Source organism: Diceros bicornis, chromosome X (assembly GCF_020826845.1).
Source record: "Diceros bicornis minor isolate mBicDic1 chromosome X, mDicBic1.mat.cur, whole genome shotgun sequence".
In the NCBI taxonomy this organism is placed as follows: Eukaryota; Metazoa; Chordata; class Mammalia; order Perissodactyla; family Rhinocerotidae; genus Diceros; species Diceros bicornis.
The window spans coordinates 12619512-12645892 of record NC_080781.1 but is presented as its reverse complement, the minus strand read 5'-3'; the positions used below and the strand labels follow the sequence as shown (position 1 = coordinate 12645892).

General features: G+C 39.3%; 1 protein-coding gene across 3 annotated transcripts in view; it reads left to right on the top strand.

The window, feature by feature from the left end:
- PIR (pirin) overlaps positions 1-26381 on the top strand; it is a 90779-nt gene that overhangs the window by 37619 nt on the left and 26779 nt on the right. For all 3 annotated transcript variants that reach the window (XM_058535476.1, XM_058535475.1, XM_058535474.1), the window contains exon 6: positions 19528-19612. In XM_058535476.1, the coding sequence (XP_058391459.1) occupies positions 19528-19612 (85 nt within the window). The remainder of the gene's footprint in view (positions 1-19527; positions 19613-26381) is intronic.

Below are 26381 nucleotides of genomic sequence, written 5' to 3'. Positions count from 1 at the left end.
GTGGGTTTCTGACAGAGGGAGCCTGAGGTAATGGCCTCCAGCTGTCCCGGAGAGCAAGCAGAGGCAAACAACACGTGCTCAGAAGGAATCGTCCCTTCCAAAGGCCTGTCTGTTAATTTATTTTATTTATAAATCAGAGCGCTCTGTGATGCACTTAAAACTGGATATTTAAAAAAAATGTTCCCTTTGGGGTGAGGGTGGGGAGGATAAGGATGGACCTGAGACTTCTCTCCATTATGTCTTTTTATTTTGAAATTTGAAAGCTGTAAATGTTTACATATTTAAAACATCCAGTTAAACCAGAAAAAGAAAAAAAAACAAATCTTAAAATTAAAAACAAATGGAAACAAATGAAGAACTTAAAATTTGTGTAAAGGTATCAGCAACATAACCACACAGAGAAAACATTTATTTTAAGGGCTTTTAAACCTAGTTCTCTGACTGTACATTTTTAGTGGGATACATTCTAAAGACAAAAAGAATGGCACAAAAACTTTCATCTTCACTCCATTGTTTTATTGTTAGTGTTGGCATTACAATTTTAAAACAGTTTTGTGTATATTGTGAAATAAAACAAATGAGTAAATTTGTTAATATTTTTAGGAATCAAGATTTTCAGTGTAAGAAAAATAGGTACAAATATAAAAGAAAAGAGCTAAGAAAAATGATGTAATATTCAATGTTACATTAAACATTAAATAGGCATTTAGAAAAATGGATAGCCATGATCTCTGTGAGGCAGTTTCTGGAAACCTAATATGATTTGATCATTTTAGGAATCTAAGATTTTTAATGAGACAATGACCCATGTCTCTTTCTGATAACAATTTCATTTTCCTCTAGTTTTTATTTCCATTGATTTTTCTTTTATGGTCCATGTTTAATTAGATACTATGCGGAATCCTAAAAAAAAGTCCCACCTGTGAAATTTACAATCACCCAAATGAATTCTGGCTGAATTTCCCTTTTGAGACCATAAATGGATGTATTTTAATGGGTGGGTGTAGGGAGAGAGGAAAGGAAATCTCAGCGTAAGGCAGAGAGCCTTCTGGTCTCCCTCTGACACAGGACAAGGAGGAGACAGAGCATTTGGGGGAAGAGGATTTTGTAAAGTGCAAAGTCCTGTAGAAATGTGCAGTTGAGGATTTCACCATCTCTGTCCCCTTGCTACTATTAACCAAGGTCCAACCTATGTCCCCTCTCTTCGGTGAAGCCTTCTGGGCTATCCTACATCCACACAGCTGTCTGTCTTCACAACCCATGAGAATTTTGGACTGACAGTTGTCATTTAATTCATGTGTCCCATTTCTCTATGAGCTCCATTCATTTGGTCATTAGGCACCTGCGTGTATACATCGTGCAGTGTCCTGGAGATACGATGTGGATAAGATACAACAACTGTCCTCAAATAAAGTCACAGTGTAGCTGGGGAGAGAAACTGGCACACATCAGAAGTATAATGTGACAGGAGAAAACTAAAACAGCAGTATGTAAAACTTCCAGGGTAGTCCGGAGGAGGGGGAATTGATTTTGCTTGCGTGGATGGAGGGAGGGAAAGGAAGAAGAGAGGGGGACAGGGATCGTGTCTTACAATGATTTGTATAAAAGACTTGGATAGTAGGAGTGCAATAACTATTTGGGGATCATGATGGGGGGCTGCATAGGCAACCAGATCCTGGTGGGATTTCGACAGGGCAAAAAGAAATGATGCAAAATATTGGGCTGGAGGGAAATTCAAGACCAAGTTTGTCTACTCCTGGATTTTGCCTAAGGCTGACCTTGGTTGTATGTATATTCCTGCGTCCCTCTCTCCCACAGTTTTCGATAGCATGGTTTGAGGTTAAGGTAGCATGGAGTGCTGTGTGCAGTCCTGTCTCATCTCAAATTTCACAAAGCAGTTCATTCTCTAGGACCTGCCCAACACAGACTATGCAGCCTGAGCTGATGATCAGCGTCATTCCACAGACAAGTGCAAAACTTGGTTCTCATTCAGTGTTGAGAATAGGCATGATTAGGTCTGTTAGTCTTGTTTAGTAAATAGGGAGACACCAAGGAAATGCACCCAGCAACCTCAAAGACTTGTTCTGTGATAGGCAGCCATAGTTGGCACTTAATTTGCAGTTTGGAATGTTCAAGTAAACAGTGGTCAGGATCTGCTCAAATCAGCTGTACAAAAGGTTGCTTTTGCCCAGGGCAGCCCACTCACCCCAAAAAGACCATTCTTGGTGCGCACAAAGGGTGCCAGATGTTCTTATTTCTTCAAGATGTCCCTGCTGACCTAATCCCCTAGGAAGTACATTCCAGTGGTATCAACAAGCCCTCTTCTGCCAGTAAATGAAGAATGGATAGGTGTACTTTTAAACCAGAAGTTACATCCTGTGCCATTCATACATCATTGGCCTAAGTAATCAGGGTTACAAATTAGTAAGGAAGTTTAGACTAAGAGCATGATGAAAGCTATAAAAAACCAAGGTGTCACCTTCAATAAAGGTGAGTGGACACTTTACGTATCATTGTAATCACTTCTATGGCTGTCAAGGCTTGCACTGTTCAGATATGATAAGTCTTTCCCAGGAACATACTACATATTTTTTCTAACCACTGTGAAAAATATGACAGCTTCAGAGGTTCTTGCGTGTTGCATTAAAATCTGAGCTCTTGTGCCTATAAATAAGGTAGATGTCAGTATTTTAAAGACTGGTATTGGCATATATAAAGCTATGCTTTTCATAGTTGCAAACACAGTGCGTTATTTTGACTGAAGCACAAATCCTTGGGATCATGTAGCGTTTGAACAAACTCACACTAAAATGTGATGAGAAAAATTGCTGTCAAATATAATTCTAATTACTTGAAGCTTTATTAAGAATTCTGCTCCTGTGGACAGGTATAGGTACTCCAAGGTAGACAAGAATTTAAAAATTTCAACTCAAATGGGATCTAAATCATTGACAGGGATTACTCTATTAAAAGAGGAGCATGTTGAGAATCCTTTTCACCATCATTGCAGGTCCATGGGCTGTTCCATATTCCCTGGGCTTAGTAAAATGAGATGAGGAAACTGTCAGATCCTGCCATTCCTGGAAGGACTTCCACACTGGCCAGGGGGAATTGGAAGGATTTCCCAGAAAGGTGTCTGTGCCATTATAGGTCAGTTGAGCTCAGCAAATATGTATTGAGGGCCAACTGTGTGCAAGACTCTGTGAAGGTGTGAGGGAAAGAGATGAAAAAAAATCAGGGACCTGGAAGGGCACAGTCCAAGGACAGACACATCAACTGTTAACACTGGTGTACTGTGGGGAGTCACCAGACTAGTAAACGTGGTGGAATTAGGGGAAGGCAGAAGAGACAGGAGGCCCAGCCCAATCTGGAGGTTCAGGAAAAGCAGGCCTAAGTCTAAAGGAGCCAACTGACCAGGCAAATAAGGATGGAAAGAGTCTAGACAGTGCAAAGGAGACAATGTGAGGCCATAGGGGTGTTTCTAAAGTGTTTTTGCCTAGAGGTGTGGAAGTGTCCAGTGAATGACTCAGTGCTTTTAGAAGACCTTCAAAACATATGCTTATTGTCTTAAGCATGAAAATTGAAAAAGTTATCTCTACCATGTAAAACTTTTCTGGTAATTTCTCTCTCTCCTGGTTTTTTTATTTTTAACTTTTCAATTTCATTCTCTTTTGTCTTTAGATATATCTTGAATTGGTGAAACCAATAATGTTTCACCTGGAATAATTGCTCTTCTAACTCCTCTGCCTTTTATCTCTGTCTCTGAGTGATCAAAACTAAAACAGTGCAAAATTCCAAAGACACAATGCTGTCCTGTCACTATCTATGGGAGTCATCCATGTTGAGAGTATAACCATTACATTTGGAACACAACATGAGTTGATTAAGGTCCAGCTCATCCAGGTTCATTGAAGAATAAAATAATGATAATTTGCCTCTTTTTCATGAAACCTTAAAACCCCCTTGTTCTCTTTGCTCCCATGTAGATGGTCATTACAGAAGGAAACCATAATGGCCAAAATTTTTCTTTCCTGGTCCAACTATAAATAGCAACTGCAGAAATGTAAATGCTTCCTTTTAGAGGAAACCATTCTGAAATCCAGAACAAGGCTCTCGTTTCCTACTACCTTCAAACAACTGCCTCTGGTCAGTTCTCCTCTCATCTCTAGACTCTGAGAACAGTGCTGGCTTCCCCCGCCCCCTTCTGCTATTCTCTGATTATAAGAAGCGACCCACAAGAGAGAGGGAGGGAGAGCTGGGCTGTGAAAAGGAGAAAGAAAAATCACCTGACACCTTTTCTCCTCCATCTTGGTTCCTTTAGTGTTGATTTTTGTGCCTTTCCATCTTTTCTCCACCAGAGTGTTTTCCTGTAGACCTCCCAACCCCCGCCACTCTGTCACCACCACCAATTAGAGGGTCTGCCAGTTGAGTTCTCCTGGGCAGATTCTTTTCCCCAACAGCTTCCACTCCTGGCTGTGGCAGCTCTGCTTGTCAGGAGTCAGTACCCACCTACGTCTGTGTCCACCTTGGAGACTTTGAGTGCCTCTGAGTAACTACCGAAACTTGGCTGGTGGATTTTCCCAGCATCGGATACTGATTTAAGGCAATCTGTTACTGAGCAGTCCAAAAGAAGTTTTGAACAAGAGTTCCTGATGACTGTGATTAAATATTTTCATAGATTTTAATTGACAAGAGTTTGTCAGCCAGACAAAAGCAGAAGAGGACTTAGAATTGGGTAGAAGTCAAGTGTAGGGAGTTGAAGTGGAGGAGAAGACCAAAGGATAATTATCCTTTCTTCCCCTCTCAAGTTTAGGATGAATTGAGAGGTAGAGTCTGAGGAGTTGGCCAGATGGAGATCCAAATATCATCTTTATTACCAGTACAATCTGGATAAGAGCACGACTTGTACCTGAGACCTTTTAGGCTTCTTAATACTTCCCCCACTTCATTAAACATGTCCAGGCGGAGCTGTACAGTCTTAGGCATCATTTTCAGAGGCAAGCTTATTACTTTGTGGCAGAAGAAGAAATAAAGAGAGAGAAAGAGAAAGAGAGAAGGAATATAGCCCAGCAGGGTGTGAGCTGAGCATGCTCAGTTCCTTGAATTACCCTCACCAACCGGATCCCATCCTTCCCTCTCCCCTCCACCCCCAGGGATGAGTGAGGGCGGCAGAGAACAGCTGGCTGTTGCCTCATGGGGACGTTATGGAGGGGTCTGGAGGCTCCCCCAATATTCCTCAGCATTTTGTTCTAGTAACCTATTGGATTTGACACTTAGCAGTGACTGACCCCCTCAGGGAAGGAGAGGAGAAGTTTATCACTGTGGATCTCCTCCCACCAAAACTAACTTCTCTCTGGGATAAATTTTACCCCCAGAAGGGTCTGAAATGAGTACTGAGAGTGTTTTCATTAAATTAGCACCAAGGCGCATCCATATTCTAGGCCGCACATTCCCTCCTGATTTTATTTCCCTGTCAAATTATTCCCAATCATGTTGAGAGTGTGTGAGACGCCCAAGGAGCAGCATAAAAAATTATCTAAATATTAAAATATCCCAAATGTGAACATAAATCTCTCCCATCATCAAATTTCTAAGAATAAATCTAAACCCCTGATCTAAAACTCCTTGCCCTTATAAACCAAGTTGAAAAATTATGATTAAAAATTACATTCTAAATAAAATCCCAAAGCATCCTTACCCAATTGTAATTCTACTTTGCTTGGGTAGAATACAGATTTTCTTTCTGTTTATGAGCACCATAGCGTGAGTTGCCTCCCCTGGTCTGGATGTGGTTCCATCAGAACTGCCAAACTTGAATTCATTCTACCCAAATTTTCACTTATCTCACTTTAAAAATAGTCCCCAAAGGTAATGAGACACATTTATCACAATACCAGCCCTAGATCTGTGAGATTTCACTGCACAAGCAAATCTCCAAGCCCTAGAGCAGCTATATCTGCAGAAAATTGATGTATGTGATCAGACCAGAGCATTAACATAGCTGGGAGAACAAAGCCATGTACCCATGGTGCCTCTACCCTCTGAGGGAAAACATTCCTGCCTTCTTGAAAGGTTAGATGCTTGTGTTGTTGGCAACTCTAGGCACCAGGTCTTAAGAAAATCCTCCACCTAACTATTGAAGGTTGATAAGAATATGAAGAGATGTTCTTCTGACCAATATACAGAGAAATGTGAATTCAAATAATATGGTACCACTTGACACTTTTCAGGTTTGCGAAAGTTAGCAAGCTGAATATTGTCAAGTGCTGGCAAGGATGGGAAGAAATAGAAACTTCATGCATGGCAGGAGAGTATAACTGTATTCATTGTGGAGAGCAAGCTGGCATTACAGTCATGCGTAGCTTAACGATGGGGACACATTCTGAGAAATGTGTTGTTAAGCGATTTCATCATTGTGCGAACATCATAGAGTGTACTTACACAAACCTAGATGGTATAGCCTACTACACACCTGGGCTATATAGTACTAACCTTATGGGACCACTGTTGTATATGTGATTTGTTGTTGATCTAAATGTTATTATGTGGTACATGACTGTACTTAAGTTACTCAGTGAAGCTAACACTGCATATAGAGTATGCCCCAGCAATTCCGCTCTTGGATATTTACTCCAGCAAGACTTCACCAAGTAGACATATGACAGTGGTTATCTCAGCATCATGGGTGGTAGAAAGGAGTCAGAGATGATGTAGGTGTTCACCACTTAGGGAATGGATAAGTAAAATATGGTGATTACATATGATGGAATACAATGTAGCAGTTGGAAACAATGGACTATATTTACTTATATCTATATTATTAGATCTCAGGAAATAATGTAGAATAAATTAGAATGAGAGAGCAGTTTTGCACATAATGCTACTTATTTTTCAAGGACACCTATCTATCTAAATAAACATACAAAGGGTTGATTGGAAGGATGTTCATTACATGACTGAGACCCAGTGAGGGAATGGAACTAAGATGGGGGATGATGGGGAAAAAATTCAAAACAAGAGGGGCTCTCATGGATGTATATGATGACCATGTGCCACGGACCATGATGTATGACCAATTGAATTCCATTCCACGCATCCTAGGGGAGGGAGAGAGAGATTGGTTTGTGCCCAGTAACAGCTTTTAACTTGGTTAGTGTAGTTGACCTCCTGTGTGGGTGACTTAAGGGATTCTAGGAAACCCTAATACATGCCAAAAACCTCAGTTACTTATCAGAACTATACCATTAGAGAGTCAATCCTTTGACAGTATGATAGATTGAAAAGAGCATGGACTGTGGAGTCAAGCAGACCTGGGTCCGAATTTCAGCTCTGTTGTTTAATACTTCTGTGGCTTTGGGAAAATTATTATTATTATTATTTTTTTTTTTTTGTGAGGAAAATCAGCCCTGAGCTAACATCCATGCCAATCCTCCTCTTTTTGCTGAGGAAGACCGGCTCTGAGATAACATCTATTGCCAATCCTCCTCCTTTTTCTCCCCAAAGCCCTGGTAGATAGGTGTATGTCATAGTTGCACGTCCTTCTAGTTGCTGTATGTGGGACGCCGCCTTAGCGTGGCCGGACGAGCAGTGCGTTGGTGCACGCCCGGGATCCGAACCCAGGCTGCCAGTAGTGGAACACGCACACTTAACCGCTAAGCCACGGGGCCGGCCCCCGGGAAAATTATTTTTGAGCCTTTATTTCCTTATCTGCCAAATGGGGATGGTAACGAATAGTCTTTGAGTTGTTTGTAAGATATGTAACGTGCCTGGCAACATAGAGGGTACTTAATAAATGTTTGTTCCCTTTTCCTTTATCTGTCTCCCTTTCTGCTCCCACATTCCCTTTTATCGTTAGGCTTTACTGACAGCAAATCTCTAGAACTTCTTGGGAAGGGAAATGAAAATGGCTAACATCTTTTGTGGGCTTATGAGGTACTAAATTCTAAGTCAGAGCTGTCCAATAAAAATAGAAGGGAAGCAACATGTAATTTAAAATTTTCAGTAGACAGAATTTAAAAAGTAAAAAAAAACAGGGGAAATTAATAATGTATTTTTACCCAGTTATCCAAAATATTATCATTTCAACATATATAATCACTATAAAATTATAATGAGATATTTTACACTTTTTGTACCAACTCTTTGAAATGCTGTGTGTATTTTTCACTTAGAGCACATCTCGATTCACACTGGCCGCATTTCCTGTGCTCAGTAGCCACATGTGGCTCATGGTGGCTGTATTGGACAGTGAGGTTCTGAGTGCTGTACATGTATCAATTCTTTTACTCCTGATTTACCTTGAGTTCTCTGGAAAACAGAGCCTAAGGCAGGTCTTATGTGCACTCCCAGGGCTGTAAAGTGAGGGAGAAGGAAAGTGAGACAGATACTTGGCGGTGCAGGACGCCTGTTCAGAAAACTGTACCTCAGGACTTCCTAATGGAGGAAGAAAGAGGAAGAATTTTTCTGTCATCCCACATCTTCCATCCCTCTTTGGCCACAGTCTGCCCCTTGGGGGCTAATCTTCTGCCCTTCTGGATTGTGTCACCTAGCCCCTTCAGGCAGCCTCTGAGAAAGCTACATACCACATCTGGTAGCTTGGATCTTCATTCCTGTCTGGGCATGGAGGGAGGATCCAGAGCCTCAGTAGGTCTGTCAGGCCAAGCCCAGGAGCTCTGGAGCTGCTGGAGCTCCCACCACTGTGCAGCAATCAAGCCATTGAGAACTTGGCAGTCAGACAAGAGGGGCCAGGGCAGCTGGAGATGTCAACAGTAGTAAGAGCAGTGACACTCAGAGGTCTCATACGTGGCCAAGGGCTCAGGAGTTAGTGAGGCAGAGAGACTAAGGAGGCACATAAAATGTGTACAGTTAAATTCTCACAACAACCTAATGACAGAGGGAACTGAGGCATAGCGAGTTTAGCAACTTGCCCAGAGTTATGCATCTAGTAAGTGACAGAGTTGGCATTCTAACTGGGTATCTGGCTCCGAGTTTGTGATCTTAACCACAAGTTTACACAGGTCCTTACCAGTTTGGCACAACCCAATATAAATCAGATCTTTTGCTGAGAGCAGGTTTTTATCCACAGCAGCTTTAAAGACAGAGAGGGCCTAAGAGGAGAGAAGGATGTTGAAGGGTTCAGAAGAAATCCTTGACCCATCTTTAATTTTGCTAAGGATCTGGCCACTTCTTACTTGCCCAGGAATTCGTGAACACACCCCTGCCCTGGATGGGGGATAAGTACTGACCCCTTCCATAGGTCTCTAGCCCTTTAGCAGATTTGTCAACTCTTCAATTTCTCAGAGCTGTTGCTGAATAGTAGGGAACTTCCTTTCTTGTTTGTGGATAGACGGGAGGCCATATTCAATACTTTTGGAGCCTCTCTGTATACTTACTTTATTTAGATGGGTTGATGTAGTAAGTTTGGGATTTTGGTGGTTGGTCAAGGAAGAGACAGGTTCATGAGAGGCAGTAACACACAAGCTTTATTTGGGTGGTGCTTGGATAGAGTTGCCTGAGAAGGGGAAGTCCCTTGCAGTTGGAGACCTTCTGGAGACAGTGGTGCGAGACTACTACCCAGAAGGGGAACAGGGCAAGGGATCTCCTGGGAGCAGTAGGGGAAATCAGAGAAGGGCTTATGTGTCCAGGTGATGTCGCTCAGCAACAAGATGGAGGGCCTCTGGCTCAGAGAGCTCCAAAGGGCAGCAGCAGTTTGGGGACTTTTATAGCTGCAGAGTTTGTCTTTATTTATGGCTAGCAGATGTTGGGTGCAGTTTGCAGGGTATGTAAAGTAGGTAGGCTCTAAATGGATAAAAATATGTTTATTTGGAATATATTTAAAGCAATCAGATGTGTAAGAATTTGAGTTGGGCTCTAGCGGGCTTTGGGCTAAAGGAGCTAGTCTGCTGTGAAGAAGTAAACAACGTGGGGACCATTTTTGCCTAATACACAGAGGCCATCTCAGGCCCATTTATGTAATAGTTGGGCAGGAAACTTTCCATTCACTCAACCTCTTTCATTGCTGTAATGGGGTATTAGGATCTGAATGAAGTTCTTAGGGCAGCTAGAGTCTAGAATTCCTGATAGTATGAGATGCTTTTCAGAGCCAACCAAGACCTACTCGTCCTTTTTCTTCTGGCACTTCCAATGGAATCAGAATGTCAGGCAGCGGTAGATATGAGAGATCAGCTCTCCCACTCCACCACTTTGTAGATGAGAACGCTGCAACTCAACTAGGCAAAAAGTCTTTCCCAAGGTCACACAGCTCATTGTGAAAGGAATCTAGACCCAAACTCAGGTTTCCTGAATTTTGCCCCGTTTTATTTGCACAGTACCCCTGCCTTATCACACCATTCTGCCCTTGTACATAAGCTTGCTGAGTGTGTCTCTCTCCAGTTTGGGAATGCCTTAGCTCATTTTCATGGAAGGAAGCTTCAGAATGATCCTCTCTCTCTTTCTACACCAAAAGGGTACCTTCAGGCACATGTCTGTACAGACACCCCTGACTATGTCAGAATGTCCTGCAAACGATCACATAGGAGAAGTCCTATGCCATAATAAGTTCCCCCTTAATCATAAAATTGAAAGTTCATATCTACACAAAGGAAGGTATCAGTCCCCAGAGCTCTATGAAACCTTATCTTTGCCAAATAGCTTCCCATCTCGATGCACTTTCTTGCAAAAACTCTTAAAAACATCTTAGTAAATACCAAATGTAACTAATAGAGATTAAAAATATAAAGGCCTGTGAGGAATATTCTAGCATCGGATAATAGATTTGCTGACTCAACCTTGGAACACATTAACCGTGGATGAGAGATAAGGGATAGCAAGGCTCCCTCCTGGCGTATTTGGGGGTCATTGGTGGCTTTATTGTACTGTTGTCTTTGTAGGAGCATGGATGGATTGTTCATATAAGAGATGGGCATTTGTTCTTTCTCTGGTTTTAATTTTCCAAAAATTAGAACATCTGTAACCCAATTTTAGGAAAGAATGCTGACTCAAAGGGTGAAGAAATCAAAGTCCAGTTTCACAATTAACATGTCTCTGGTTAAATTTCAGGGCTGTGAGTCCTGTCAGCATCTTTATTCCTTTCCCCTTCAGCTCTTCTCTCCTCACTACCCATCCCCTAAATAAAAGGTGGGAAGGAGAGGGACTAGAGTGTTACTATTGATTAAAGCGCTGCTTGAAAAAGGATTATATAGAGACTTTTTCTATCCCAGTAGGATAATTTGGCTATGTCCAAAATTCTTGGTCAGCTGGACAGCTTGATGCTCAAGATTTTCCACAGTCCTCTATGGTTGATAGAAGTTAAAAATGTAGTCTGGCCCTCTCTAACTCTCACCCTATACAGAGTCATTGGCATTTTGCCTAAGAGTTCCTTGTCTTCTCTTTGTGTAGCCCTTCATGTATATGTCAAAATATGATTACAGAGTTTTAATCCTTCCCATGATACCTTTGGCACTGAGGATGGAAACTAATCTCTCCCACTCATCAGAATTCTTTAAAATAATCAAGAATTCAGAAATCATAGTGCTTTGGATTGGGGACAGAAGACTTATCCTTTCATTGAAGGGCATCAGCCTATTCTAGACAACAAGAGTTGGAAGTTTGTTTGAAATAATGGGGTAAATCTGCTTTTCATTACTCAAGGCATTCCTCAAAGCCTTAAGATCTCAAGGAGAAAGGGGAAGGTCTGTTTCTCCACGTAGGGGCGAAGGGGTCTGGCAGTGAGTTTCTTGAGTGTGTGTGAAGGTATAAAATGGTGGAGAGAATGGGTCTTTGCTGATGGGTTTTCTCCCCAGTGCAAAGTCCAGCAGACCATGCAAGTGACCCAGTGGTGGAAGGAAGATGAGGAGATTGGGAAGCACCGTGGGAGATGTGTGAGATGATGACGAGAACTCCTGTGGAGCAGATCTTCCTTCTATTAGTTGGGGCTTCTAAGCTAGCTAGTGAAGTTTTCCCCATTGAGGCTCTTCCTTGTGATTGGCAGAAAGAGAACCTACCTGAAATAGACCCAAGTATATTTGCAAACTTAATAATGATAAAGAAGGTTATCATCAATTGGGGAAAAAAAGAGAAGAATAAGTCAACTGGAACAATTGGTTAACCATTCATAAAAAGAAAACAGGTTAGCCCATGATCTCACACCCCATAGTAAAATAAGTTCAACATAGATTAAAGACTTAAATGTTAAAAATTTTGAGCTAGAAGAATATAGGAAAACATTTATGTGATGTTTGGATGGGGAAAGACTTTCTAAGTTTAAAAGCATTGAAAGGAAAAGATTGATAGATCTGACCCATGTCAGAAATGCCATAAATGAAATTAAAGGCCAAAAACAAACTGGGAGATTTTTACAACAAATATTATTAGAGGCTAATAGCCTTAATTTACTAAGAAAAAACATCTCTCGTATAAATTAATAAGAGAAGCACCAAACTCCCTTGACCTCACACCCCCCAATTCTCTGCTCCCTCTGAGAGTCATACTTTCCAGAATATTTGTCTGCACATGTCATGTCCACTTCCTCCATGCTCTCAAGCTGGCATCCACCCCCATTAGTGCATTGAATCACCACTGCCTTCCATGTGGCCAAACCCAGAGGTCTTTTTTTTCCTTCCTCACGTTAACTCTTCCTTTCCATGGGTTCAACGCTTCCTCCTTTTCCACACCCTCTCTCCTTTCTTTGGCCTCTGAGATAATACATTCTTGTGTCTCTGGATGCTCCTTGCTGCTTCAGTTTCCTTTCTCAAGTAGGTACCTTTTCTTCTACAAGCTCCCTAAATGCTTAGGTTCCCTAGATCTCAGGCCTGAGTCCTCTTCTCTCTCATTGAACATCATCTCCCTAGGTAGCCTTATCCATCCCATGGATTTAGATGCCATTTGTCGTCTTACAACTCCCACATTTATCTTCACAGCACAAACCTCACCTCTGAGCTCTGTGTCCTCACGTATTCAGCTACCTACTTGACTTCTCCATTTGCATGTTCCCAGGCATGTCAAATTTAAAATAGCAAAAGTTGAAATCTTATTCCCCCTGCCCCCACCTGTCTGGACAACAAACAAATGAAAACTCGTTTCCCTTCCCGTCTTTTCCATCTTCATGAATGAATGGTACTATCACTCACTGCTCACAGTAGAAACATGGTGGTCATCCTTCTTCCTTCTCCTCCCCCACCCACATCCAGTCCATTAGCAAAACCTTTCTATTTCCAAAGTATATTTTAAATCTATCTACATCTCTCCCATCCCCTGCCCAGCCCTGGCCAGGCCCACCACAGCAGCCTCTTCAGGGGTGCTCCTCTCTCTTGTTCTTATTCTCTTCCAGTTCTCCACATAGTAGCTCAAGATTTTTATCTTTAAGGTGAAAATTGGATCAATGTGTTCCCATTGTACTTTTAAAGAAATGCTAAAAACTTTACTATGGACTACACCTGACTGGATCTTTTCTAACTCCCTAAACTCCTCTCATGCCATTTCCTCCAGCTACCTCTTTGTGTCTGCATATTGCTATCCTCTCAGTTTCTCAATCCTCCAAGCTCTGTCCTGCCTCAAGGCCTTTGCACGTGCTGTGCTCCTTTCTCTGCCCAGAAACCTCTTACCCCCAACTTTTTTCATTCAAGGCCTTCCATTACTCCCCCATTTTATTTTCTCTCTATATACCCTATTTATTTCTTTTACAGCATGTGTAATTTTATGTTTAATTTGTTAAATTATCTTCCTCACTAGAAAGTAAGCTCCACAAAGGCTGAGCAGATCTGTTATTCACCAATATGCATATCCAATGACTAGCACACTATAGGCTCTCCATCAGTATTTCTTGAATGAGGGAGCTAATTAATGAAAGAATGAAAACTTAAATAGGTTAATGAGCAGATATTTTATAAAAAGGGAAATACAAGTGGCCTAATGAATACACATGAAGCACCTAGAATAGTAGTGCCTGGTACATACTAAGCCCTTAATGTAGTTAGCTACTGTTATTCTTATATTAATAATATTTAATAGTATTTGTTAAATTAAAAATAATAATATCACCCAAACTAATAGTCAAATTAAAAGAGTAAGGAGATATCAATTTCTGCTTCTTAACTTAGCTAAGATTTAAAAAAAATGAGACGGTTAACATTTTGATGAGATGGGCACTTTTTTAGGTAGTTACCAAGTGATTTGACAAAAATAATTTGGATGAAAGCAATTCAGTTAGTATAACAATTGATCAAAATTATTTTTTGTTCAAAAACAAATGCTGCTAGACACTGGTCATTCAAATATTGGTACTTGTACTATGGAAGTGATGCCTTTAAAATTTTTTTTAGGTTAAGCTTTTTTCCTTATTTTTTTCTTTTTGTCCAGTTTTTCAAAGATTTTCAGGTGTTTTTCCTTTTCCTTTTCTTTTTTTTTTCCAGCAATTAATCCTTCCCTTCTCTGTTTGTGACTGATATATTGCGAAAAAAATCTAAATGTGCAACAATAGGAGATTTGTTGGAATGAGTTAACAGTCTAACAGTAGGGGATTAGATGGGGAAAAAAACAATAGTTAGAGCACATAATGAGTTGAAAAACTGACTTGTGGTGTAGCAAAATTACCAAGACTAGAAAAACCAATGACTAACAGTAGACGTGTTCAGCAAATTGTTGTTTAATCACATGATCATGTTGACCAGTTTGCTTTTGGCCACATTGCATTTAGCCATAAACCTACAGATGTATCAAGAGCCTTTAAAATGTCTAGACTTTTAGACCCAAAATTTCACTGTGAAGGAAACAAAATAGAATGTGGTCAAAGATTTATATGCAAATATATTCATCAAAAGTTAGCAGTGATGCAAAAAAAAATCCCATAAAACATAATGTCTGACGTTAGAGGGATGATCCAACATGAGGGTGAGGGTCCAGGAATAGGTAGGTAGAAACACTATTTCTTTCTCATTTAGGATATTGAGGATTTGCACTTGTTAGTAGAGTTACTTAATTTGCTTAAACAACATATAGTAAGATTGAGAAGTTGAGTAAATTTCCTGAAAAATCACTAAACCATAATAAAGGGTCTTTGAAATAGTTCCCAAAAAGAAATGTGAAAGTGTTTATTACAGTTCTGATATGTGACAAATTGCTGCCACTTGCTTTTAGGGAGGGCTAGCACAGTGGCAAAATTAGCAGCATTCAGGGATAAATGGGTGGGAGTTTTCTGTGAAAGGAGCAGTGGCAAAATGAAAGATATTTCCTTTGCCATGCTCATACATGGCAACCAACATAGCATGCTCTTTTCTTTTTCTTGGGAAGACATTTTAAAGCCACATGGCTTCCATGTGGAAGTGATTTCATCTCCTAATTAAGATCACATTTATGAATGAAAGCAGAGGAAGGAAGCCAGCTTGACAAGGGTATCATACCCTTACGAGGGTAAGCGGGAAGTCTTTGAAGGCTACAAGATGAAGGGAGTTGGGGTTTCGGAAGGAAGTGGTTTTGTAGACCTTGTTTTGTCTTGGTTGTTTTGCAGTCATTATTGGAGTGCTGTCTTAGGCTCATTAAGGGTTTAATTCTGACATATTTATAGAGAAAGAGAGACGAGGCTTGTCTGGATTTGGTAACACCCCTGTTGTTACAGGTTAGCCAAAATTTACCCTTAACCTCTTATGAAGAGTTACGTTACTTACCTTCTAGAAGCTTTGCCTACATGATATTTGAACTGTAAGATTTTAAGCCACTAGGCTTTTCAAATACAGACTAAAACATTTAAAGATAACTTTTATAAATACTTTTAATAGAGAATTATAAAATGAGAAGAAAGACAAAAGAGAAATAGCTTTGGATTTTAGTACCTGTGCAGGTACTATTAATCAGGACCAAACAGAGAAAAGGAAAAAGAAAACAATTTTACTGATGGAATTTAAGTGCATTAGTTCTGTTCATGCTGAAACAGATTTGTAGAGGAATGTTTTATTTTAGGTTGTCATGAACCAATTTATTTTAATCCTGTGGAAATAGATACATTGATAGCTAAGTTTAAACCAAAAAGAGAATGATTTGTTTAATTAAATTCTCGTTCTATTTTGAGGGTCTGTTAATAGTTTAATACTATACATAAAAATAAGCAAAACAGAACACAGGAAAGAATGTGCCTAATGGTGATATTTCTTTATGGCTGCAAATCAGCAGTGTGTGTAATAGAAAAATTAAATCCAGGTTTGCTCAAAGTTCATTCGAGGCTGGTGTTATCATCCTTGAGTTAAATAAACATAATTTATATTTGCTATTTCAACAGAGTTACCATGGAAGATCAAAAATAAAGAAGCAAAACCTACCTGCTTTTCAAAAACTATGTGTGTGTGTACGTTTGTGTGTGTATATATATATGGGAACAGCTTCCAAATTGAGTTTTATTCCGTTATGGATTAACTGAAATAGAATAATATACATTTAGGTTTTGGGTAGTTGGTTATTTAAGACATGTGTTATGTTGAAACCTTCAAGGATCCGTTTTTCAGTACAAAAGGGATCTTAGAATCGGAATTCTGTTCTAGGCAATAGATGTAAAAAACACCTTCAAAATGAATTAAAAATTTCCCTTTATCCCTTTTCACACTGTCAGACAACAGGATATATTTGTGACTTTATAATGTCTCTCCTTGGTTTCAGTTTAAAATTTTGTCAATAAATACATAAGAGTTCCATGTGCGTTAGTGTGTGTGCCCACATGTGTCTGTGTAGTTGCAGTCTTAGAGAGATAGATTACGATTTTTTGGACAATACGGATTAGGTTGAGAAGCTGGAGGCAGGAAGAAAAGAGGAAGAGCTAGCCAGGAGGGCAGGATTGATGGCTGAGGTTGAGGGCAAAACAGAGCGAGTTAACTAGCTGCTCCCTGCTTACTCCCCGCAGCCCTAGTTGCTCTCCCTTGCCCCAGCCACATTCTTACTTCTCTACAGCTCTAGTCTGAGAAATCAGAAGGGAATTTAAAAAATTAAAACATAGAGGAAAATATTAATTTTCTGACTCAGAATTTCAGAACCAGAAATAGACTTAAACATCAGTGAGTCCCAACACGAGATTTTCAGATGAGTGAACTAAGCCCAGAAGAAGATAAGTGCTTCGTTAGTCAGCAGGAAAAGCAATGCTAGCATCAAAGACTCCTGGTTTCCAGTTCAAGATTATTTTTATGACTACATTCTGGGAGAATTCTAGTAAAAATTAAACCAAGAGCCTTTTGTGATTCATCTCTTTTCAGGCAGGGATACTGCATCTGCCACTGAGGCAGAGGTTAGGAAAGATGCTTCAACCAAACAGGGATTCTTTTTCTGGAAGAGAGCAAAATATTGCCCGAGAAGAGGAGTCATCTGATATTATGTGAAGCTTACCCTTGATCTTTTTAGAGGTAATTTTAGAAGTCTTCATCAGACAAAACCAGATCCTTTCCAGATGGTGCATTATATACCTAACGATACTAGAGAATCAGACCCTGTGTCCCACGGGTGCTGCCCTTGTTTTATGTATGTTTCAAGCTCTTCAGATTGATTGTGACTCTTTGGCCTCAGGTTGCACTTGATGTCACAGGTCCTTCTGGTTTCATTTATGTATGCCCAGGGGAATTTGCTTTTCCAGTCTTTGAAGCTGTATTGATGCAGCTTGACCTTTTAAGCTGTGTAAAACCACCTACCAGACCATTTAAAGCCCAAAGCTTCAATACATGAGACATTCATAGGAGAGGGAACAGTCTTCTGATAGCATTATTTACAATCCTCTATTCCAGAATTTAATGTGCAAACTTACACTTTGACCATACCAGATCATTTTGCTGTCCTGAAGAGAGGCATTTTGCTACATGTAGGTAAAGATATTGATGAATACCCTATGTATATTGTAAATAAATTTATTGTTATACATGGGATTTTCTATTATGAAACATTATTCAGTAAATATTTATTGAACGCCTACTATGTGACAGGCACTGTGGGTTGGCCCTAGGTGAAAAAGGCAGAAATATCCATTCTTCTTAGAGTTTACATAATTATTCTCTGCAAAATGATGCCTTTATCAAAGATAGTAAATAATTATGGGCTCTGGATTCTCTCTTTTGGTCTATTTACACATGTGTGTTTTTAACAAATATAAGCTTTTTATTAGGATACAACATATATACAGAAAAGTATACAAATCAAGTGTACAGCTCAGAGAATTTTCACCGGGTGAATACACCCATGAAACTGGAAGCCAGTTCAGGGAGCAGAATATTGCCAGGCCCCAAAAGCCCCCTTTTTAACCCCTTCCAGTTATTAACCTTCCCAAGATAACCACTTTTCTGACTTCTGACACCCTAGATTAGTTTTGCCTTGTTTTGAACTTTATAGAAATGGAATCATGTGGTATGTGATCTTCTGTGTCTGCCTTCATTTTCTCAATATTATGCTTGTGAGATTCATCTGAGTTGTTGCACATAGTTGGGTTCATTCATTCTCCTTGCTGTATAGTATTCCATTGTATAAGTGTATTGCAATTCACTTATCCATTCTATCATTAAAGACATTTGGAATATTTCTAGTTTTTGGCTATTACTGACAGTGTCACTATCAAGATTTGTGTACATATCTTTAGGCGAACATTTCTGTTGGGGATACACCTTTGAGTTGGAATGCTGGGTCATAGATTATGCATGTTAACATCTGTACTACATACTACCGAGCAGTTTTCTAAAGTGTTTGTGCCATGTTATAGTCCCACTAGTAGTGTATGAAAGTTCCAGTTACTCTACATCCTTCCCAAATTTGATATTATGTGCTTTTTCATTTTTGTGTGTATTTTAATTTTTTTTTAAAAAAGTAGAACAGAACCACTTGGGCTTTTTGATAAACAATGAGACATCATAAGGTTTATAGCAACAGTGATAATCCCTTGGATTTTAGTCTATGCCAATGATTCAGAATGGTGTCATATTGAATTACAAACTCTGCTTAACTGTTGATGGAATCAAAGCCACTGTTCACAATAGAAAATCCTGCAAAAGTTTGCCTTTTTTATATTTGGAGTTGTGGCTTTTTCAAGCCGGGAGTGGTGGACCACCTTTTTTTTTTGCAAGAGGGCCAAGTTAGAACAAATAAAAATATTGACAGACCACTGTTTTTGAATGTCAAAATGGACATGGCTTTATTGAGACCTGGAGGAAAAAAACATACATTTGGATATGAGGTAACCTACTGTATCAAGTGGAAGACTGGAAGTGAGACAGTTGGAGCAACTATTTGGCCAATGAACTATTAACATCAGACCATATTTGAGAAATGGCTGCAGGGAGACAGCTGTCATCCTGAAATTAGCTTGTCAACCAAATTGTAAAGCTAGGAGGGCTAACTTAGACCAAGACCCTTAAGAAGGGGCTGTATTGGCAGCCCCTCTCCCCACTTTAACAGCACTTCCCAAGGAGGAATTGTAAATATAATGGATCCAGGCCCCAGGCCCATCACAGAAGGGCCCTGCTGAAGTAAAGAACCTTATTCTTGGAAAGATGCTGATGGTTTCCTTTTTCTTTTCAGTCCAAGATTTACACTCGCACACCCACCTTATATTTGGACTTCAAATTGGACCAAGGAGCAAAGCATTCCCAGCCTATTCCTAAAGGTATGATGGGTTCTGGGGTTTAGTGATAATTTCAGGGGGGAAAAAGGGCGCCACTTGCTCTGGAATGTGCTTGTTTCTGAACCTCAGTACAAAGTTCTATGAACTTTATGTTTAATTATGTTTAAAATTAGCAAATGCTGCTGAGGCCTTTCAAGTTACGAAAATCAGGAAGAATTCATGAACTATTAGGGCTGGACTGTCCAGGCCCCTCCCTCATTTTACAAATGTGAACTCGAAGGTCCAACAGATTAGTTACTTGTTCAAGGCCACATAAAGAGTTGCCGGACAAGGCAGGACTTTTACCCATGTCCCCTGACTTCTGGGCCACTATTGACTCGCAATGTTCCTGGAGGAAATTCCAACCTTGTTACTTACAAACAAGTGCATCCTTGACTGAGATAGAGGTATCTCCAGATAAAGGTATTGTTATGGAGGACTTACCTTTAAGTTGACATTTAGATCTAAATAATAATTAGAAAACTTCCAAGTATTTAAGACCAATTTCATTTTAAAAAATGGTCGCACCTGAGGTCATTAGACATCAACCTCCCACCCATTATTTTCCTCTTTGGTTTTTTCATTCTGGCTATTTTCAAGTACATGAAAAAATTTTAGATTAATTCACTTTAACATATGCCTACGCTTTTACATAATTTTATAACAATAACTGTGAAAACATCTATGCTTGAACTTCTAGTGCAGTGCTTTGTTTTACTTTTGAGTTTGCTTCCCTCCAATCCCTTATCTACCTATAGCAGCGCCCTCTCTATATATCCCAAATCTAGGATAAATCCCAGATATATCCTTGAATTAGATCCTGCTGTATTTTTCTCCGTACTCACGTTTCTACGCTGACATATATGTGCGTGTAAATATACACATATACAGGGTTATTTTGTCATTGTTTTACTAGAATGGAATCATATTGGAAATACATTTTTGCATCTTGCTTTTTTGACTGAACAATACCTCATGGAAATCCCTTCCAATCTACTCGTATGGTTCTCTTTAATGGCGGCATTCTATGCCTTGGGTTGTCTACAATGCATTTAGCCCTTTCCCGTCAACAGGCACTGCCTTTGTTCCTGGTGCTTGCCTACTGCACACTTGTCAGCAATGCACATCCTTGTACACATGTCGTTCCATATGGGAACTTATTTTGATGTGACAGGTTTCTAGGATGGTCACAAGGTATATGCAGGTTTAATTTTAAAAGACATTGTCAGATTACAATCCAAAAAGGCAATCACACTTTCCATCAGGAGTGTGTGAGAGTACCAGTTTCTCCATGCCCCCACCAGTGCTGTGTATGGTTCATGTTACTTTTTGCTCTATACTTAGCCACGACCCTTTATTGCCTCATGAGAGAATGTGTATCTGCCGGTTTACAAAGCTGTACTTTTATATTATTTTGTCATTACGAATTTTAAACCTGAGGTTAGTTTTCAAAAACATTTTTTGGAGAGGTACAAAAGCAGGTAGCTTAGAAATGCACATTTATCATTGAGTCACTGTAAACCCACTTGAAACAAGTGTTATAAACCCAGCTATGAAGCAGAAGAATCTGTCTTTTCCAGTACATGACTTCCAGTTTTAGTGTGTTCTCTCTCTCTCTCTCCTTCTCTTACACACACACACACATACACACGCTCACTCACTCATCCGTGCTTGCATTGCATTAGGTGGCAAATCCCAAGTTTTAGGCTTCCCTGTCCAGTGCCAGACAAACAATTCAGGTATTATATAGCACTTATTATTTACAGATTTGATAGTTCTGGCTGCCTGTCATCAGTCATATTGGCTGGTAAAATTATGCTGTATAAATTTTATTATCAAGCCATTCAAGTCAAGGTCACTCTTTGTCTATTTTTTTTAAACCACCTTTCCAGGTCAAATTCCATTATAAAATCCAAGAACTGTCTAAATTCATTTTATCTGAGTGCTTTGCTGCATCAAATATTCCTTGAAATGTGTAGGTTATTGGCTGGGTCCTGGACATGTTTTGTTTATAACATTTTGATTGTTTTGTTACTCATGGTAAAGGGATTTGACATGGATGTCTGGGTTATGTTTGGCTTTTGGCATAAGCTTTGCAATCTAACTAAATGACTGTTGACTTCATTGTATCACTACCAAAGTAATGGGATAGAAATAGAGGCATACACTGCTACCATCCCATCCCGGATACCAGGAAATGCATCTTTCCCAAAGGGACATCTAGTTAAGGGAGACTGGAAACATGGTTTGTGAACCAGACTAGGCTTTATCTGAATTCCTTCCCATAAATAGTATTGGAATCGATTTTTACCATCTCTCTGTTTCCTTCGGGCAAGGCACGTTTCTGTGGAGTTGTACTAACCTTGCAGAAAACAGATGTTTCATGCAGTGATTACTTGGGAGGCACTTGATATCAGGAATTGAGCTGAACAGTGCATCACTCATAAAGAATCCGATTTGTCGAGTCTCTGACAGTACCAGATTCCTTTCACATCGGCCACACGTTTTTCATGTTAGCTCTTGGCTGAAATAAGAATAAGTAGTTTTTGTTTTGCAGTGACTTTTGCCATCTGTTACAAAGCAACCTGATTTTCCTTGCTGTAAACTGATATACAGATAACACTGTTTGTTATCATTCATTGAGAACAACATAAATCTGTATTTCTAGGAAAATATCAATCTTTTCCAAGAAACTTGTGCCTTCTGGTCGTCATGTCCCCTTTGTCTTCTGACTGACTGCATTCCAGTTTGGTCTTCAACAGCCACTCTGTTTATTTTCCCATCTTCCTTCACAGCATCTCTGCTACTAGGTATTTAAAAGCATGATCTGGAATGTTAAAAATGAAGGATTGTTATGGTATGGAAAAATTTAATTTTGTTAAGCTTTTTTTGCTTCCCTCAACTTTTAACTTTTCTTTACAGTATATGTATGTCAATCAACAAAATTTCTTTGGGGAACATATAGCTTACTCTTCTCTGGCTAGCAGAATAATGGCCTTGCAAAGGTGTCCATGCCCTAATCCCGAGAACCTGTGAATATGTGACCTTACATGGTAAAGGGGAGGTTGCAAATGTGATGAAATTAAGGATCTTGAGATGGAGAGAGTACCCTGAATAATCCAGGTGGGCCCAAAATAATCATAAGGAGCTGTATAAATGAAAGAGGGAGAGAGGAGGCAGAGTAAGAGAAAGAGATGTGACAATAGAAGCAGAGGTCAGAGTGATGTAATTGCTGGTTTGAGAATGCAAGATGACCACAAGCCAAGAAATAGGGGCAGCCTCTAGAAGCTGGAAAATTCAAGGAACCTAATTCTCCCCTAGAGCCCCCAGAAGGAACCCTACCCTGCCGATATCTTGATTTTAGACCCTTGAGACTCATTTTTGGACTTCTACCCTCCAGAACTGTAAGATAGTAAATTTTTGTGTTTTAAGCCACCAAGTTTCTGGTAATTTGTTACAGCAGCAATAGGATACTAATACACCCTCTTAAATATTGCCAATATAGTTTTGCCTCTGTATTTATGTTCCAGGGGAAAAAAAAGGAAAGGAGCCACATCAATTATATCTCAATAAAGCTGGATAAAAAAAGAAATAAATGGTTTATAGCACTTCTTTAAAAAGTAGATTTTAATCCCATGCATACAGGAGCTACTCAGTAAATCACATTAGGATGTGTTTAAATAAATCTTATTGTATTAGTTATTTATATTGCTGCATAACCAATCACCCCAAAACTTAGTGGCTTTAAACAGCATTTTTTATCTTACAGTGTCTCCCAGTTTATCTGTGTCCTCTGGCTCAGGAACTCTTGCAAGGCTGCAATTGAGGTGTCAGCCGGGGCTGCAGTCATCCCTGGGCTCGATGCACTTCCAAGCTCACACCCATGTGGTCATTGGCAGCATTCAGTTTCTCAAGGGTTGTTGCCTGGAGTCCACTGTCAGTTCATTGCCACATGGGCCTTTCCATAGGGCAGCTCACAACATGGCCGCTGGCTTCTTCAGAGCCGGCAAGTGAGTGAGCAAAAGAGGATGAGCAAGATGGAAGCCAGAGTCTCTGTGTAACCTAATCTGAAAAGTGACAGCCCATCACTTTTGCCTTATTCTGCTGGTTAGAACCAAGTCACTAGGTGCATCCCACACTCAGAGAAGAAGGGATACACAGGGCATGAATACCAGAAGTCAGAGGGAGTCTTAGAGTCAACTTGCCAAGCTTATGATCTTGGTTCAGAGTACCACACATTTTTCCACATGATCAGTGACTCAAAAATGAAGTAGTGGTTTTTTTCTCTCGCTTGTGATTTTTTCTTTGTTTGAGTGAGCCTGGAGAAATACGTGGTGAGTTCTCCTTGGAGTTCCTGCCTAAATGTCTTTTCATAGTCATTATCTACTTTTTAAAGGAGAATGCCACAAACATGAATGATTCATATGGAATTTTAGATTTTCAGGTGTTTTCATAGAGAGAGCAAAAGCTGGTTCTGTTCACTACACAGAATATATGATTTAATTCATGGGTAGTTTTTGCAAAGCTTTCTGCTTACCAGTAGTATATTAGAATATTCAATCACAGTTCCCCTCGTATTTAGAATATACTCCTAACAGTTATGGACATTAATCAGTAAGTCTTCAGAGCAGTGATGAACATGAACCAGAGCTTGAAATATAAAATTATCTAGTGAGAAGCTTCATGTCATTTTCCTTTGGGTGGGTTGTCTTTCTTTTTCATATTGCTTTGTAGGAGCTCTTTACATATTCTCTGTACTAGTCATTGTCAGTTATTTGTGTTGCAAATATATTCTCCCTTTTTCCTTGTTTTTCATTCTGCTATACTATTATATTTTCCTACATTTTAGTAAATAAAAACTCCTTAAATGTATCAATCTGTTCCTTAATGGTTAGTGCTCTCTGTAGCTTCTTTAATAATCTTTCCCTAACCCAAGATCATGAGAATGTTCTATTATAGATGCTTTGTTGTTTTGCCTTTCATACTGATTTATCTACACCTGGAATTGATTTTCATGTGTGGTGAGGTACAATTGCAGTTCTTTAAATGTGGTTTTGAAAAAGAGAAAAAAACTGGTAAAAATCCATGATGGAGAATATCATGAACATTTTTGGGAGCTCACACTTCACTGAATCATCCTGTAGTGATAGTAATAGTCATAGCTAACATTTATTAAGTGCCTACTGTTTGCCAGAAACGGCTCTAAGAACTTCCCCTGTATTAACACCTGTGATCCTTGTAAGTCCATGAGGTAAGGAGTGTGATTATCCCGTTTTTCAGATGAGGAAACTGAGATACAAGGAGGTTAAGTAACTTACTCAAGGTCAACCAGCTAGTGAGTGTTGGGGCTGAGATTCTAACCCACACAGTCTGATTTTCACCATGACTCTTAACCACTAAGTTCCAGACAAAACAATGGACCTTTAGTGACCAATACACTGCTGGTAGTGCCTTGGGCATATTGGAAAAGAAGCCCAAGATTTTGCAGATAGGTTAAAAAAATGACTATTTTTGAAAATTTTTAAATGAATAATCTCACCAGTTTGAAAATTGTATTGTGTTTTTCTAATATGTCATCTTTAAGAGAGAACAGATTAAAGTGATGGTCAATGTAAAGTAAGAAACTATTCTGAGAATTTAAACACATCTTAATTTTGACAAGGATGTATTTTTTTCCATCTTTTCCAGGTACTACTTAAAAATCTTTTTCTCTTAAAAAGAGCCAGGTGTCTAAATATGCCCAACAATAATCTTAGGGGTATTTATGACACTCTCTACTTATTTCAAGTTTCTATTGTTTTCTGAACCTTTATTTAATCCTTAAAGTTCTATATATTTTAGTTCTTAATTATCTATAAACTTGGCTTCAATCTAAGTTCAAATGCCTAAAATATAGTCGTGTACCACATAACGACATTTTGGTCAATGATGGACCACATATATGACAGTGCTCTCATAAGATTAGTACCATACAGCCTAGGTGTGTAGTAGGCCATACCATCTAGGTTTGTGTAAGTACACTCTGTGATGTTTGCACAATGATGAAATCGTCTAACGACACAGTTCTCAGAACGTGTCCCCGTCTTTAAGCAATGCATGACTGTAGTTTCTATTTTACAACCCTAAATATAGTTTTATGATTATAACTACATATTTGAATTATTTCCTGAATTTTTCTGAGCAATTAAAAACCAATTGTAAATACTGTATATTTGAAGAGGAGAAAAGGTCTCAAATAAAAGGTGGTTCAAATAAAACCAAGAGATAATGGTAGAATGTATTATTTTTGTTAAAATGATCACATTAAATGTCTTGTAGGTGGGAAAACTTCAGTATAGACTTAGTCTCTAAGGAGCAAGATAAGCTTCCAGGAGATTCTAATACATTTTTTCTTGCTATTTTATTAGCAAGAAAATAATCAGCAGAGTTTGTCCTCCAGAGGGCTAGGCTTCATTCTTGGCACACAGAAGGCTGCCTTCTGAGAGCTTACATTCCAAAGAGCTTACATTGCTAATACAATTCTCATCCAAAATGTTAAATTTCATTTATTTCTTAGTTTTCTGTTAGCCTCTGATGCAATGAATACTCAGTATTATCAATGTTGACCAAACCATTGGGGAAGGTCTTCTTGTAGGTTGCAATTGTTCTTGTTTAAAATATAGGATCTTTAGAGATGGCTGTTAATGTTATATGCCCGTGGCTTATAAACACAGACCATAGTATGATCATTCTGGAATGTCTGAAACACATTCTGAGTATATTTTACTCTGGA